We start from the raw sequence: 17,139 nt of genomic DNA on the forward strand, positions 1-17,139 counted from the left end.
GGCTGGCATGTGGTGCTGGGGATCGAACCGCGGTCCCTGTGCTTTGCCAAGCTTGTTTCAAGTAGGTGCTTTAGACCACTGAGCCATCTCTCCAGCCCCCCCACTAAGGAGTTTAGTAAGGCCCTGTATCAGATAAATTTTAAGAAGAAAAATATAAAAAGAGAAAGGCAATGTCCAGATTTTTTGTTTGTGGTTTTTTTTTTGTCTTTTTGGAGTTTTTTTTTTTTTTTTTTTTCAGAACCGGGAATTGAACTCAGGCCCTTGCACTTGCTAGGGAAGCCCTTATTCCACTGAGCCATCTCCCCGGCCTGTTTTTATCTTTTTGTGACAGAGTCTCACTCTGCAGTTAGCCCAGGCTGGTCTTGAACTCAAAACAAACCTCCTGTCTCAGCTGCCAGGTGCTGGGATTACAGGTGTGCACTATCATACCTGGCCAGATTGTTTTATTAGGGCTACGTATATGAAGTTTAAGTATCTCTTTATGGAGCACCTAGGAAAGCCAAACTTGCCCAGCCTGGTAACACACACCATAATCCTAGCACTCAGAGTTCAAGGACGTTTGGACTACTTAGTGAATTTAAGGCCAGCCTGAACTAAATAGACTTTATCTCAGAAAACATGGGCTGGGGAGATAGCTCAGCTGCATACCCCCACTGCCTGGAATCTCAAGGTCAGGAGTTTGATCCCTGGTACAAAAAAAGGAAAGAAAACAAACAGCTTTTATGTGCCAGGCACGGTGGCATATGCCTGTCATCCCAGCACTCTGCACATTGAGGAAGAAAGACTGCTGTGAGTTTTAGGGAGATTAGGCTACAGGGTGAGGCCCTGTCTCAAAAAAGAAAAAAAAAAGTTAAATAAAAACAGAAAAAGTACTAGACTCTATATTTGCATTCCCATTTTACACAGATGTGAGAACTAGGCAACGTCTTAAAGTCATGCAGCTTCTGAACAACTAACTGAAAGACAACGATATGCGATATAACAACCACTGTTAAATTCCTGTTGTTTTGTTTAGTGAAATTCTGTATTGTTTCTTATTTTATTTAATTTATTTATTTTGGCAGAACCGAGGATTGAACTCAGACCCTCACACTTGCTAGGGAAGCGCTTATTCCACTGAGCCATCTCCCCGGCCCCTATCCATTTATTCTTTTTTAAAAAAATATGGGGCCTGCCCATTAGCTCAGTTGTTTAAGTGACTGCTTAAACATAGCAATCAGGATGCTGTGGTTGAATCTCCAGATCCTCAAGCCTTACCAGACCTGCCCTGAAGGCATCCTGAGCCAGCAAAAAAACAAACAAAAAAAACACTTCTGAACTTTTGGGGCCAGGGATATGCTCAGTGGCATAAGCGCCTGCCTGGCAAGTGCAAGGTCTTGAGTTCAATCTCTGGTATCACATGAATAAATAAATAAATAAATAAAATAATAATAACAATAATAAAAATAAGCTAGGCATGGTGGCACATGCTTGTAATCCCAGCACTCAGAAGGCTGAGGCTGGAGGATTACTGTGAGTTTGAGAACAGCCTGAGCTACATAGATCAAAACCGACCTGAACTCTATAGTCAGACTGAGATAGGAAATTAGGGTATGCCAAAGCTGGCTAGGGAAGTAGGCATGACAAGATCCTGGAAAATATGTGCAGAACAGTTCCTGAAATGCTGCATGTGGACTTATGAGAACTCAAGCAGGTTTTTAGTAGGCTCTCCTAGATACGAGGTCAGCCTTTTTTTTTTTTTTTTTATGTATTTAGTACAGGGTCTACAGGGTTTCACTACACAGATTGGACTCATAGTGATCCTCCTGTTTTCAGCCTCCCAAGCACTGGCATTACAGGTGTGCGCCACCACGCCCAGTCTCAGTCACTGCCTCAGTGCGCCCAGCACACTAGGGGTAGAACCCAGTCCCTGTGTGTGCCTAAGCAAGAGGTGAGCCTTAGAGAGTGGGATAGCACCACTGTCTCTCAGGTCCCACACGTGCGTTCTCTTGGGTTTCTGCAAGATTTGCACAGTGTGAAAGGACACAGGCCAAAACTTGCCATGGGAGCTTTCTGCACAATAGTCTGTCCTTACTTTTACGTTTTTTCAGCACATGCTCACTCTGCAGAGCCATTTTCTTCTTCATTCTTCACTTTTTCTTTTTCTTTTTTAATTTTTATTTATTTGTGTGTGTGTGTGTGTGGCCAGCTCAGCCCACCAGGGGGTGGGGCTGGCTGGCATGTGGTGCTGGGGATTGAACCGCGGTCCCTGTGCTTTGCTAAGCTTGTTCTAAGTAGGTGCTTTAGACCACTGAGCCATCTCACCAGCCCCAACTTTTACTTTTTCAAGTAAACTTTGCCACTGCATTTTGTCAGGGGGGAGGGGGACCACGTCTCAGTATGGAATCTAGGCTGGCCTCGAACTCGAAGTGATTCTCTTGTCTCAGTTGAGTGCTGGGATTACAGGGGCATGCTACCATACCTGGTCCTCTATAAGGATTTATATAAGATACACAAATGAATCTGACACTGATGAAAAAAATGGAAGGGAAAAAAATTGAAATGTGTTTTGTATATGTACTGATTCCTCAAATAATTGAAATGTCTTTTGTATATGTACATTCCTTGAATCATTACGTACTACAAACATGAACTAAGAAAAATTGGGGGGAAATGGCGATACAGTTCTTGCCTGAGTTCAATTCCCAGTATCCTCTCAAAGAAAACCAAAAACAAAAGTGTTGAGAATGAGTTCAAGTGCTTATTAGCTACATAACCTCAGTTTTTATTAATTGTTACTATTTTATTTTTGAGATAGGATCTTGCTACTCAGTTCAGGCTGGTCTTGAGTTTACTTTGTAGCCCTAATGATCCTACCCCCTCAGCCTCCGAGTGCTGAGCTTACAGGCTTGCATCTTCACACCTGGCTGGAATTTGTATTTTTAATTTTGGGGGGGGGCCTGGTACTGGGAATAGAATACAAGACATCTTGCATTTGCCAGGCAGATACTGTGCCACTGAGCTATCTCGCTGGTCCTATTTTTAGTTTTTTTGAGGTAGGCTCCCAGGGCACCCCAGCATTTGTTATTGATATAATGATTGATATCTTTTTTTTTTTTTCTTTCTGAGACAGGGTCTCTCATTTTGTAGTGCAGGCTGGCATTAAACTCATGGCAGTACTCATGCCTCAGCCTCCTGTGTCCTGGGATCACAGGCCTTTGCCACACCTGGATTATTTTTTTTATTTTATTTTATTGAGAAGCAAATATGAATGAGACAGTTTCAAAACTGATTAATAGGACAGTTTCAATAATTAATACATTGTGCATTGCTATCTTCTTAGTGGTTATCCACAGTACAAGAAGCACACAGGATATGCTGTCCAAACACTATTAGTACACACCTTTCTTCTCATTGAATTAAGCGAAAGTAGTTGTATATCTATCTTATTTTGTATATATAAATACAAAATGATATTTCCTTTGTATCCCCCTTTTTTTGTTTAGTCCTGTCAGAGGTGGGTATTCTATAGGCATCTAAATACTATAGGGGCCAGGGAGATAGCTCAGTGGAATAAGTGCTTCCCTGGCAAGCACAAGGGCCTGAGTTCAACCCCTGGTCCCACAAAAAAAAAAAAAAAACTATAGGTGCTTGAATTCAGCAAAACAATCCAGCACTGTCCAACAATCTATAATAGTAGTGGGTTATCCTCAGAAGTTATTGACTTGAGCCTCTTACAGCTCATGATGTTAATATGGCTTTACTTTATATACCTCGTTTTTATACTTTTTTGCTGAATGATTAAGACCAAGAAAGCAAGACCTATATAACAAGAAATGTAACTTTTGTATCTGATAAGGTCAGTCAATTACCCTCAGGATTTATCCTGTAGCCTGGTACTGTACTATGTAGATCCTTTGTCAGTATCAGCCATGAGGATGAGTCACGACCATTGCTTGACCAATTTGCTCTGTGAAAGCCTGAGAGAATGTTTTCTCTCCATGTGACTCTCCCCAGGCACACTATACATCATCGATCACATTCCTCTGTGGCTCCATAATCTCCTTGATCAGAGAATTTTGAGCACAACTGAGTTACGTGATGTTACATTACAGGTTCTCCTATGTTCCGAGTCTTCACTGACCTTGAAAGGCTAGGGCCAAAACATTGGCTGACCTTGCAGCCCTTCTTTTTCTCCAATTTTTGATCTGCTAACTTAGGTTGTTAACCCTCCAGAAGAGAAGCTTATTATTAACCTGCAATGTATGCAGTTCAGTTTACTCTATCTGTCTAAATATCAAACATCTTTGACATATCATGGAACAGGTATTTTCCATCAAGTATTGATACACTTAACTTTAAGACCTTACAGAATATGAAGGAAAAATAATTTAAAAAAACTAGAAATAAGCATTTACATATGTTTACAAAGAACTTTAGAAATCTATCCATATACAGAATTGTAACAGGACAGACCTGTGACATTTTTTTTTCTTTTTCTTCTGTCTTTTTTAAATTTATTACCCTTTTTTAAAAGAAAAAATTAAAAAAATAAAAAACCCAAAACTTTTACTTAAGACACAGTATGGCAATAATTGGTATGTCATGACATATTTAGAAGACCAGGATGACAGGCACTCCAAGCATGACCCCCTATTACACATCGCCATCCTCAGTGCAGCCGCCTGGCTCACAGGCACCAGCACATACAGTAAGTCAGGGTGAGAATCCCACCAGCCAACTGCTAGTCTCAAAAACCTGCTGATGTCCCCCAGGATCACTGCCCCACACACCTGGATTATTGATAGAATTTGTTTTTTGTACCAGAAATTGAACTCAACCTCACACTTGCCAGGCATTCATTGTGCCCAACCTATATCCCCAGCCCTACTGGTTGATATCTTGATAATAGCCGTTCTTTCTGGAATGAGGTGGACTCTATATTAATTTGTATTTCTCCAACGGCCAGCATTGTTGCACATTGAAAAAATGTATTTATTGCATGTCTGTACTTCTGAAAAGTGTTTATGCATCTTAGATGTCCATGGTTTTCTGAGAAGTGTTTATACAATTCTGGTGTTCATAGGGGCCGGGGAGATGGCTCAATAGGATAAGCGCTTGACTGGCAAACGCAAGGATCTGAGTTCAATCTCCGGTTCCGCAAAAAACAAAAACAAACAAACAAAAAACAATTCTGGTGTTCATCAGTTTTATATTTTCTGGTATTCTCAGCCCTTCTGGGAACTCCACGTCTTCTTTCATTCCCATAGTGATTATCCCCTTTAGGAATAAGAGTTAAGAACAGCTGAAGACGTTATCTACAGGATTAGTTCTGCCAATCTGTCTAGCAATTAACAAGAGTTAGCGACACACAGTTCATCTGTGTAGGGCAGAGTGGGTGTACAGAGATAGGAGCAAGTTTCATGTTATCAAGGTGTCGGGGATATTCCCGCTTCTATGGGAAAGAGAAAATGCAGCTTCATCTCCATCCCCAGGCTATCAAGTAGGTCCTCTACTGGGCAGATGGTGCGGGGAGGGGAGGATGCAGGAGGTGCCAAGGCCCTAGATCTCAATGGTGAATTCTGAAGCTTTAACGGGGGCCCAAAGTCGTGGCAGGGCAACCTGCTGTTCCTTTTCTTCCGTTTTCCCACTCACCTACCCAAGAACCTACAAACAGCCGTCAGGCCTGGGAACAACAAGACGAGGCGCCACGCAAGTTCCAGCAAACACTACCAGACCCACAATGCCACAGGGCTCCGAGCCAATGGGCTTTCTCTTGCTGCGCAAGTGCAGTAGCCTCCAGTTCCACTGAGGAAGACTACAAGTCCCAGCGGGCCACGTCCCAGAATTCTCCGCGGGCAAGATGGCTGCGCGGAGTATGGCCGCTGAGGTGAGCTGGAGATAGGCCTGGGCTCCCGGGCCCGAGCGCCTCAAGACCCTCACCAACACATGCAGCTGAGCTCTGCTCGCTGTGGCCATGGGGTCGTCCTGATACAACCTGTGCCCCGATAGACAACCCCGGAATTTCGCCGCCCTGGGCTGGAACTTCCGGCAGGGCTGCAGAGTAAGCTCTACCCCAGCTGCTCGTGTGCTGACAGGTGCGACCCTGACCACTCCATGCCTGCGAGCACCGGGAGGCGGGGCCTCGCCCGGGGCCACCACCTTTGCTGGTTGCTGTGCGCTGTCACCTTCAGGCTCTGGTAAGGAGGGAAAAGAAGGGCAGGCGAGGACCGCCCCCGGCGTTGGGGGGACACCTTGTCCTCGGACGACGAAGGTGGGGGTGCCGCGTCTCCTGGATTCTAACTTTTACTCTCTCCCTGCTCCGCTGCAGCCAGGCAGAAGCTCCCGTTCGGGAAGAAAAACTGTCGGGTGAGTGATTTGCTAGGAATCCGAACCCCCGTAAGTTTTTGGGTTTAATCTCTTCCTCGTACACCGAGAGCACAAGTGAAAGAGGGCTGCGGCACAGGGGACTTGAGCGCCCGCTTTGCTGGGAAGTGGATGGGTAGTTTGGGAAGAAATGTTTCCTAATGGCCTGGAGGCGCAGGACTGGCGTTTTCCTCCCCTTTAGTGAGCACCTCTACTTTGCCTTGCTGGCTGGTGGAAGAGTTCGTGGTGGCAGAAGAGTGCGCTCCGTGTTCTACTTTCCAGGCTGTAAGTATCTGCTTTCTCTCCCTGTTCCCATCTAACCAGCCTTCAGGTGTCATTAAGCATGCCTTTGCCCTGTCTCTTCTTGTCTTTGCAGTGTCAGTGAATTACCGGTTATGAACTTGTTTCTTTCCATGAAAATATGCATCATTTTTTCCATGTTCTGTTTATTCTCAGTGGGTTCTGGAATTTATCCTTATCTCCTAATCTGCTCTTTACAACACACATGCCTAATCACAGGACTACCACCTCCCTCTTCCATATCAGAACTCTATGGGCTCTCTTCATTAGCTCTGGCCATCTCGCAATTAGTTCCCTGCTTCTCAATGGCAGCCCCTCTGCTCCCGCTGCCTCTTCTAACACAGACTTTCGTCGTTTTTTGCTGACAGAAAACAATCCCCAAGTGTGGTTCTACAGGATACATAGAGAAAATCACATGCAGTACATCTAAGCGGAATGAGTTTAAAAGGTAAGGATTAGTTCTCTTCTTTGAAACTACTTATTTGGATCCTGTGACTTAGTCATGTCTCTCTCCTGGTCTAAGGGTGGTGTGCTATGTATTAGAAAGAAGGTTTTCCTGAGACATGGTGTTGCTGTTCAGTTCAAGCTGTACTCAAAACTCAAGACAGGGGCCAGGGAGATGGCTCAGTGGAATAAGCGCTTCCCTGGCAAGCGCAAGGGTCTGAGTTCAATCGCAGGTTCCGCAAAAACAACAACAACAACAACAACAACAACAACACCTCAAGACACTGCTCTTGGGGCTGGTGAGATGGCTCAGTGGTCTAAAGCACCTACTTAGAACAAGCTAAGATAAGCAAAGCACAGGGACCACGGTTCAATCCCCCAGCACCACATGCCAGCCAGCCCCGCCCCCTGGTGGGCTGAGCTGGCCACACACACAAAATAAATAAATACATACATAAATAAAAAAAAAAAAAGACACTGCTCTTGCCTCAGCCTCCCAAGTGCTAAGATTACAGGCATATGCCATTACACCCAGTGAGGAGGGCTTTTGACGCCTAATTGCTTAAATTCAAGTCCTAGCACTGCTCCTCAGCACAGTTATTGAACACATTTTTTCATCAATAACATTGATTAATGTTGGCTCACCAAAGACTGCTTATATCACCAAGGACTATAAACACATTATGGGGCTCACTTCACTTTTCCTTTGGGATATTATTACCTTCATTAGGCTGCAGTAAAAGAGAGATTAGGAGAAGAAGCTATCTCATCTTCTCTGGAAATAATTGTTCCTTTCTACCTCCAGCTGCCGTTCAGCTTTAATGGAACAGCGCTTATTCTGGAAATTTGAAGGAACTGTAGTGGGTGTGGCCTTAATCTTTGCTTGCCTTGTCATCATTCGTCAGCGACAACTGGACAGAAAGGCTCTGGAAAAGGTCCGGAAACAAATTGAATCCATATAACTGTACCACCTTTCATCCTGCGTTTTACAGACCATGGCTCAGCATAAAAGATGGAATGGACAGCTTTATGCCCTTGCTTCTTTGGAGTCTGTGGTGATACACCCTTTCCTCTTCACATCACACACAAAAAAAGTAATACAATATCCTTCCGTACAGTAATCTGCTTTGAAACAGGAAGTCATGGAAGCAGAGAGGAAAAGGTGATGGCAGTCTAACAAGTACCTATCTAGGTCTGTCTTGTACTATTTACTTTAAAACTTCTGGGATGCGATTTTAACTGGAAAGTTTATTTTTCAGTGAAAACTTCTATTTCCCTCAACCGTATCTCCAAAGAAGTAATAAAATCACAGAGACATAAAGTATTTGCAGTACCTTCTCATTTAGGATAGACTGGGCTTTAGGATATGCATGTCTTCTAGGACAGTGGTGGTGAACCTATGGCATGCATGTGGCAGTGGGCTGTTTGTTATCACTGAAAAACTCACCATCACTGTTCTAGGGTGTTCTGAAGTGATTCAGATCACTAAGAGAAGAAACTGAGCGGGAATTCCCAGCTTGCGGGTTGCCCTGGATTCGTTATTGTGCCTGGGAGGAAGTGGGCCAGGAAGGTATCCGCGCCAGCTCACATCTCATCTGCATGCACAGTTCTGAGGTGTTCCATGGATTCGGTCTTCAGGTCCATCTTCTCTGGTAGGATCCTTGAGGTATTTGCCCTCTGGGCTCCAGGTGACTCCCTCACTTTGGACTCTATCACTGGAGCTTCCAGACTTCCTTCCATGTCTTTGTGGGTCAAGATATTTCTGGAAATCACTGAGGGGAAGGAAAAAGCACAGCAGTAGCTTACCTATCAAGTACTTGATACTCTCCCTTGGGCAGGGCACCCTTTGTGGGACAGGGCTTTCTTACTGTTTTTTTCTCCCTTTTTTCTCTTCTTTTTTCCTTTTTCTTCTGGTACCAGGGATCAAACTAAGGACCTTGTGCTTGCCAGGCAGACACTTACCACTAAGCTATTTCCTTGCACCTCCTTTTTCCTTGAGATACTCTTACTATATTGCCCTTGCTGGGAACTCTAAGGATCAAGTCATCCTCTTGTCTCAGCCTCCAAACAGGTGGGACCCTAAGTACACTACTACACAGCCTCCCCTGCTTGCCCTCTATGGATAGAGACTCTCTTCCTCACAGGAGAGCCCCTTTGCCCTCGCCTCTCACCTCCACGAGGCTGGTATTCTTCAGACCCAGCTTCTGGTAGACCCTGGAAGGGGCTGAAGCTGGGCAGGATGATGAGAGCCAGAGAAAAGAGAAGGATCTGGAAGGAACCAAAGGGACACTTATGCTGTGGGGACAATAAAGGAAAGGATCAGAAGGAATGGAGGAGAGTTGGAGTTGTTAGGGGAGAAAGATAAATATGAGTGGGCAGTGGGGGAATCAGGATGGGAGGTGGGCTGGTGGTACCAGAACACAGCTGCTGGTCTGGGCAGCTTTGTTGGAGGTCTGAGCGATGAGCATCTGCAGCTGGCGCAGCTGAGCCACCAGGGAGCTAGAAAGGAGTGAAGCCTGAGTACATTCTGGAAAGCCGTCCATCCAGTGAGGGACCCTGTGCTTCGCACTCCCTGCCCCAGGGCACATGCACTCCTCTGCACTCACACGTTACGCCTCTCCAGCTCCTGGACCTTTTTCTGCAGTTCCTGGTTCTGTACAGAACAGGCTGCCACCCTAGGGAAGATGGAGAGGTAGGACAAGCTCAGCAAGCTCAACCCCTTACCTCATCGCCCTTAGTGAGGAAGGGGGCTTGGAATGGCCCAAAAGATGCTGGAAATGGGAGCTAAGTGTACCTGCTCTCGAGGCCATCGATGTATTCTTTCTTCCGCCGCCGACTGTCTTGAGCCGACTGCTTATTCCGGATTTTCCTCCTGACCTTCTTGAGGACCTTCTCCTCTGCCTGGAAGACCAGGCTGTGTCAGGCCTGTAACCTCCCATAACTTCCCACCTCTTCCCTGGGATCCTGACTCTTCAGAAGCCATGGTGGGACCCCAAGGCTGGGGTAGCCTTTGGGGAGGAGTGTTACCTTGGTAAGGGGCAGATGAGAGGGCAGAGACACCCCTTCCTGCCCCAGCAGACGCTTCTCCTCATCTGTCAGGAGCAGGGTTTGGCCGGGCAGCTGTGAGGTAGGGCAGGAAAAGAGGAGAGGCAAGTGGGGAGAGTCATCCCAATCCTACCCTCCTGGGCCTCTAAGTACTGCCTGCACCCAGGAATAACTGCAAGCTAGAGGTGAGGTCAGCAGTAGAGATATCCTCTGCATCACACCCCAGGGATCTGAGGCTTAGAAGGGAGAGAGCTGTGGTTCTGTTGCATCTTCTGGCTACATCCTTAGGGCCTTCATACTGTGAGCAAGCTGGGGAGGCCTGTTCTGGTTCTTCTCTCCTAGGACCTTAAAGGCATTTGAAAGACTGAGGGCCGGGGAGATGGCTAAGTAGAGTAAGTGCTTTCCTGGCAAGTGCAAGGCCTGAGTTCAATCCCCAGTTCCACCAAAAAAAAAAAAAAGACTGGAGGGAACTCATTACAATTAAGTCTGCTTAATTTCCTTATAGCAGGTAAATGATTTGCCACAGATTTCCACTTGGCAGCGTATGCTCCACTTTTCAGGCTCTCCTACCTGTAACAAAGAACTCTCCAGGGGAGGCCAGAACCTCATGGCTTACAGCAAAGTGGGTGGGGAGAAGAGTATGTGAACCTGAGCCCATCAGCTGTCATTTGACAATTTGACTAAGGCACTTGCCTTTTCTCTAGTATTCCTTTTTTCTTTTTAGGTTAACATTCCAAATATGTGTAACCAAAGAACATGGCCTAGATTTTCTTAGGTTTTTTTTTTTTTTTTTTGGTTTTTTTTTTTTGATACCAGAGTTTGAACCGGGGTCTTATGCTTGCCAGGCAGATGCTTATGCCACTGAGCTATCTCCTCAGACCTACATCTATCTTTCCTTTTTTATTTTTTTTTTAAAGGGTTATTTATTTATGTGGTACTGGGGATTGAACTCAGGACCCTGTGCTTGCCAAGCAGGCGCTTATTCTACTGAGCTATCTCCCCAGTCGGTATCTTTCTTTTTTTAGATTTTTCTCTTTATTGGTATTCAGTTCAGTAACTTGAATCCACAGATACAAGCGTTATATGACCAGAGAGTTACAAGTAAACACAGATTATACATGCATGTTTCTGTTTACAAGGGTTACACATGCAGGTATAAGAAATAGAAGTATGTATCAAGAATTATGGCCAAACTTTTTAAAAGGCGAGTATGTAAAATTACATATTAAAGATATGAAGAGATGGTCTATAGTAATCCTTTTTGAAAGTTTTGTTTTGATATACTGGAGACTGTACTTGAAGCTTCACTTATGCTGAAGGCGCTCTACCAGTAGGTGCTCTACCTCTGAGCTAAGTCCCAGTCCTTTTTGTATGTTTGTTTTTTGAGACAGGGTCTCATTATGTAGTTCAGACTGGCCTTGAATTTGATTTGTAGCCCAGGCTGGCCTCGAATTCACAGTGATTCTCTTTCCTCAGCCTCCAGAGTGCTGGGATTACAGGCATGTGCCACTTCACCCAGCTTTCCCAGTCCTCTTTATTTTGTGTAGTTCAAGCTGGCCTTGAACTCACTATGGCTACAGTGAGCCTCCTGAGGGCTGGGATTATAGACATTCACAACCATGCCTGGCTTTAGAGTCCTTTTTATTTATTTTATTTATTTATTTATTTTTGTGGAACCAGGGATTGAACTCAGGCCCTTGTGCTTGCCAGGGAAGTGCTTATTCTATTGAGCCGTCTCCCTGGCCCCTAGAGTCCTTTTTATTTTTGAGACAGTCTCCTATATTGCCTGGGCTTACCTCACAGTCCTCTTGCCTCAGTCTCCAAAGTAGCTAGAATTATGGTGTGAGCCACCATGCCACGCTTGGGCAATGTCAAAGGAAAGAGGAGTTGGGGCCGGGGAGATCCTCGTATTTCTAATGTCCAGCTATACTTTTCATTTTGTTTTGGTTTATTTATGTGTGAGGTTTTTTTTTTTTTTTTGTCTGTTTGTTTTAATTGCCATAGGGCCTCACTATGTAGTGAACAGTTGGGCAGGGGAGATAGCTCAGCGGCATAAGCGTCTGCTTGGCAAGCGCAAGGGCTCAAGTTTGATCCCCAGTACCACCAAAAAAAACAAAACAAAACAAAAAAAAAAACACACAAAAAAAACTCAGTGTAGTGAAGGCTGGCCTTGAACTCCCTATAAGCTAGCCTTGAACTTGCAGTGATCCTCCTGTCTCAGCCTCTCAAGTGCTGGGATTACAGGTATGTGCCACCAAGCCTGGCTTCTCAATTTTGTTTTGTTTTTATTTTTTTAGACAGGGCTTCACTTTGTAACTTAGGCTAGCCTTGAACTCACTCTGCAGCCCAGGCTGGCCCCAAACTCTCTTTGATTCTCCTGCCTCAGCCACCGAGGTGCTGGTGTCCAAGTGTACAACACCATGCCCAGCAAAAGCTTTTTTAAGTTTTCAGCCCAAGACACTAAGATTCTTGGCTTCTGGTCCCAGCTTCAGTCACAGATTGAAAGGAAGCTAGACCCCATTCCCTGCCTTTTGGGTATAAAGAACACTTCCCGGGGTGAAGGGAGAAGAGTATCCAAAGGAAAGCACATCTGATCCCCACGCAGCACTGGAATCAGACTTGGGAAGCTGTCGTGTGGATGCTGCTCTGCCCCAGTCCTTGCCAGCTACATCACAGCTGTCATAATGGAGACACAGCTGCAGCTCCTCCCCGCCCTGTGCCCACGAGCCAGCTGGACTCCCGGGCATCCCGTCCCAGTTCCACATCCTGACTAAGGCCGCGATGATGGCTCTGGCTAGCACACAGTGAACACCAGGTTCTCTCAGTGGAGTCATCACCACTCAACCCCAAGGCTTCTCTGCCTCGGAATTCCCCACTCCTGCTCATGTTACTTTGTTCTCTAGACCACAAAAGGTGGGGCAAGGACACATTTCCGGATCAATTTCCCTTCCTCCTCCCCTTGGGTCCCCTCTGTGTGCACATCCACACTGGAGCACTGGTTCTGGCTGAGGCCCAGACTCACCAGGGTGGCTGGAGATACCGAGGCCATGGCAGTGGGCAGGATGTGGGTATGAGCATCAAAGGGCAGCTCGTGGACCACATGGGCATCAGGTACCACCAACTGTGGGCTCCACTGATCTGGAGAAAACATGGTGGCTGGAGGTCAGGGAGAGACGACACCTTATGGCAGCAGGGTCTGGGGAAGCCCCTCACCCTCTTCCCACAGAACACTGACCTAGCTGGATGGATAAGAGGCCTAAGGTTGGCCCAGCTTCCCCCTGCGCCTGCTGAAGAGCACCTGCTTCATAAACAACCTCGTAAAGAGCAGGAGAACTGGGTGCCAGTGGGCCAGGGGGGCTATCGGAGAGGCCAGGGTCCTCTGAGGTGCCACTGTCGCTGCCAGGAGATGCTTCAGAGCAGTATACCTCATTGGGGTCAATCAAAAGCTTCAGGAAATCCTCAGACTCACTTTCTTGAAGGCCCTATAATAGGAGAGGGTATAGGTATGGCCCAAGAAGAATTACAGAAGTCCTTCCTGACATCAGATTTAAGATACCCCTGCTTCAATCAATCCCTTCTGTTCTTAGTCCTAGAGATACATAGTTACACCTCAAGTGTACTTTGCAGTCTCTGTTCTGAGACTTCTCTCTAAAGGGGATGTCTCATCAGAGGGGCTTCTTTTCACCCCTTTTGTTTTACTTGCGGAACCGGAGATTGAACTCAGGCCCTGCGCCAAGCACTTATTCAACTGAGTGATCTCCCCAGCCCCTTCACCCCTTCTCTGGCCACCCACCACACCAGAATAGCTGTGGGCCCCACTGGGTTCCCAGCCTCGCCACCCCTGTTCTCAGAGCCTGGTCCCTGGAACCTCCGGAGGGGAACAGGTGAAGCCCTGCTCCAGAAAGGACCCTGCAGAGAAGATATCTTCTGGGGGCTCCAGGAACACGTCCAGCAGGTTGGAGGACCCGAGATCCATGCTTCTGCAGGAAAGCACGCAGGGCAGTCATAAGGGAGGCAACGAGTCTTCCCACCCCACAGTGTCCTTCCGCACCTGCCGCAGCCCCTCACTGACCAGGCCTTCTCGCTGAGGGTCACAGGCCCAGCCCGCGGATCAGCCAGCCCCAGACGGCCCAACACCTGTGCCTTCTTCCTCCAGGATCTGCATCCTGGTCCTGCCCACCTAAGCTCCGCCCCTTGCCGCGCACCTGCAGGGCCGGCTACACCTTGCCAAGGTTACTGTAGCGGTGCTGAGTCTTGAGAGTAAGGGACTGAGACTCGCAACTGCATCAGGGGAAACATAGGCAGCCATGCCCTTCCTGCCTCAGTTTCTTTCTGCCTTAGTTTCTCCTAACTCTTAGTTTCTCCTGAGGGTTTAGCTTCTCCTCAGGGAGGATGAGGTGGTGGCGATGAAAGCACTAGAGGTGTGAGAGCCTGATCTCCAGCCAACCCTTGCACAGGAGACTGTGGAGCCGTCAAGAACAAAGGCGATGGGGTTTCTAAGCCTGCCCTCCCCCACCGTTTGGCGCACTTCCCATGCTTCCTGATTGGAAGCCATCGATTTAAGGGTTCCCTATGGAACCAATGGAAACACCCACTCGAGGCCAACTGCTTTGTAATTGGTCAGAATATGGGCGTCTAGACTGCCAATGGGGTTGTAGTATATGTCGGCGGAGGTGTGGGGGGGTGGGTTTTGCGTTCCTGGGCTGGAGGTCGCGGTGGCAACCGCAAAGTAGATTGGCAGGAAGTTGGGCGAGTTTTGGGGTTGTGGGCAGCGCAGGTTGCGTTTGCTTGCCACAGGACCCTAAGGCTCATGGTTGCTGTCTAGATGAGGAATAAATAACCTGTTGACACGAGTGAAGCGCCAGAGCTTTGCCACAGAAGCCGGAAGGTTGCGCAAGGGCGGGTTTCCAGTCTGTGACTCGAGTGTTATGCTGCGGGTGGACTGCGCTGGGACAGTTATTGACCGGGAGGCGGGGTCTACAAAACTGGGACGGATTAGGAAATCTTTAGCCTTAGGTGTAGGAAACTATTCCCCGCCCCATTTCCCTACCCTCCCTTCAACCCCTCTTCAGGTGTCAAACAATATTTTTTGGGGGGGATTTGTATTTTGAGACATGGTCTCATTGTGTAGTTCAGGCTGGCCTTGAACTCTAAATGATACTCCTGCCTCAGCCTCTGGAGTTCTGGGATTACAGGCACATGCCGCCTTGCCCGGTTTTGCATTTGTATAATTTATTTATAAGTTTTTATTAGTATATGTTTGCAGTGCCTAATTACGGTATAATGGAGACTGGGCACATGTACATAACATATTCTTGCAGGGGAGATAACTCAGTACAAGAAGTGCTTGCCTGGCAAGTGCAGGGTCCTGAGTTCAATCCCCAGTATCGCAAAAAACAAACAAAACATATTCTTTTCTCAACCCCTTTTCTCCCCCCCACTTTTTTTTTTTTTTTTTTTTTTTTTTGCTACAGGGACTGAATTTATGCCACTGAGCTCTCCCAGCCTTTCTCCTTGCTTTGTAAAACTATTCTCATAAACTTCTTTTCTTCATTTAATTTGCAATTGCTCTAAAGCACACAAAATTGATAATATTTTGCTGAGGAGGAGGACTGGAAAAAGAACTCTTGGCCAGAAAACAGTATCCATGACTTGAATTCCAAACTTCAGCTCTTTTCCTCCTTTGGTCTCTGGTCTAATGGCCCAGGAATTCACCTCTTGTAAAATAATGGAGACACACCAATTGCCCTCTGTAGAACTTCAGCTGAGGAAAGTAGTAAAGCTTAGGTTATGAAACTAGAATTCAAACCACAGTTGGTCTTGTGGTGCACACCTGTTACTCCAGCTCTCAGGAGGCTGAGGCAGGAGGATTGATGTTCAACACCTACCTGGAGTATATGGTGAAACCCTGTTTCAAAATACAAACAAAAAGAAAAACAAAAAACCTTATAAAATGGTTTGTTACTCTCTTGACCCATAAACCTCATAAAATTACACAAGTCAAGAGGTTCAAACCAGGTATGTTGGCAAACACCTATAATCCCAGAATTTCAGAGGCTAAGGCAGGAGGAGCACCATGAGTTTGAGACCACCCCATACTACATAGTGAGATCCTATCTTCAAAAAACTGAAACAGCTGGGGATATAGCTCAGCTGCACAGCACCTGCCTAGCAAGCATGACATTGAGTTCAATTGCCAGTACAGAAAAAAAAAAAAAAAAAAAAGGTTCAGGTTATGGAAATAGCTCAGCTGGCTAAGCACCTGCTTGGCAAGCACAAGGACCTGGGTTAGATCCCTGGTACCACATGCTGTGCAGGCTCCGGAACCCCTGGCACAACATGCTGGTCCAAAACCAGATATGGTGAGGCAGGCCTATAATCTCAGTGCTGGGGAGGCTGAGACATAAGGATCACTATACATCCAAGCTGCATAGAGACCCTATACCAAATAAATAATGATTTTTTTTTTAAGGTTCAGATCTTTCTTTCTTTTTTTTTTTTTTTTGCGGAACTAGGGATTGAACTCAAGCCCTTGCGCTTGTCAGGGAAGTGCTTATTCCACTGAGCCATCTCCCTGGCCCCAGTTCAGATCTTTCTGTTCACCTTAAGAATGCTGGAGAAACTGCCCAGGCCATCACAGATATGTATAGATATGTGTATCTGAAAGGCCACCAAATCTGAAGGATGTACATTTAATTTATAGTAAATTAATAAAAAAATTATTTACAGTGTTTTGACATAGGGTCTTACTGCATGTCCAGGCTGGTCTTGAATTCACTATGTTTTGAGATAGGGTCTCTATAATTCATGTTGGCTTGAACTTTTGGTGATTCTCTGCCTCAGCCTCCCAAGTGTTGGGATTAAAGATGTGTGCCACCATGCCCAGCTTTGTGACCATTTTCATGTTACTCATATAAATCTTGTAGTGGGGCCAGGGAGATAGCTCAGTAAAATAAATGCTTGCCTGGCAAGCGTAAGGGCCTGAATTTAATCCCCAGTTGTGAA

At 46.3% G+C, this 17,139-nt stretch overlaps 2 protein-coding genes across 2 annotated transcripts; one reads left to right on the forward strand and one right to left on the reverse strand.

Annotated features, from left to right (window-relative positions):
* Positions 1–5,779: 5,779 nt before the first annotated feature.
* On the forward strand, positions 5,780–8,175 carry Jtb (jumping translocation breakpoint). Its single transcript, XM_004629826.2, has 6 exons — positions 5,780–5,869; positions 5,992–6,179; positions 6,311–6,348; positions 6,548–6,630; positions 7,014–7,093; positions 7,895–8,175. Exons 1-6 carry the CDS (start codon positions 5,843–5,845, stop codon positions 8,049–8,051), a joined length of 573 nt encoding a protein of 190 aa, XP_004629883.2. The 5' UTR covers positions 5,780–5,842; the 3' UTR covers positions 8,052–8,175.
* A 142-nt stretch (positions 8,176–8,317) lies between these two features.
* On the reverse strand, positions 8,318–14,611 carry Creb3l4 (cAMP responsive element binding protein 3 like 4). The gene is made up of 10 exons (XM_023713795.1): positions 14,340–14,611; positions 14,003–14,114; positions 13,370–13,616; positions 13,157–13,290; positions 10,117–10,209; positions 9,884–9,990; positions 9,696–9,764; positions 9,504–9,588; positions 9,261–9,357; positions 8,318–8,861 (listed from the first exon to the last, which is right to left on the reverse strand). The coding sequence occupies exons 1-10, from the start codon at positions 14,441–14,443 to the stop codon at positions 8,674–8,676; spliced, it is 1,236 nt and encodes a 411-aa protein (XP_023569563.1). The 5' UTR covers positions 14,444–14,611; the 3' UTR covers positions 8,318–8,673.
* Between the last annotated feature and the right edge of the window lie 2,528 nt (positions 14,612–17,139).

This window comes from Octodon degus, unplaced genomic scaffold (genome assembly GCF_000260255.1).
Source record: "Octodon degus isolate 3935 unplaced genomic scaffold, OctDeg1.0 scaffold00032, whole genome shotgun sequence".
NCBI classification, from domain to species: domain Eukaryota; kingdom Metazoa; phylum Chordata; class Mammalia; order Rodentia; family Octodontidae; genus Octodon; species Octodon degus.

Bases quoted from the DNA above. Each gene is read 5' to 3' on its own strand.
- Jtb (XM_004629826.2), top strand. From the start codon at position 5,843: ATGGCTGCGCGGAGTATGGCCGCTGAG. The intron at 5,870-5,991 runs GTGAGCTGGAGA...GTGCCCCGATAG, and splicing joins CGCGGAGTATGGCCGCTGAG to ACAACCCCGGAATTTCGCCG. The intron at 6,349-6,547 runs GTGAGTGATTTG...CCTCCCCTTTAG, and splicing joins TCGGGAAGAAAAACTGTCGG to TGAGCACCTCTACTTTGCCT.
- Creb3l4 (XM_023713795.1), bottom strand. From the start codon at position 14,443: ATGGCTGCCTATGTTTCCCCTGATGCAGTTGCGAGTCTCAGTCCCTTA. The intron at 13,617-14,002 runs GTTCCAGGGACC...CTCCTATTATAG, and splicing joins TCACCTGTTCCCCTCCGGAG to GGCCTTCAAGAAAGTGAGTC. The intron at 9,991-10,116 runs GTAACACTCCTC...CTGGTCTTCCAG, and splicing joins CTCATCTGCCCCTTACCAAG to GCAGAGGAGAAGGTCCTCAA.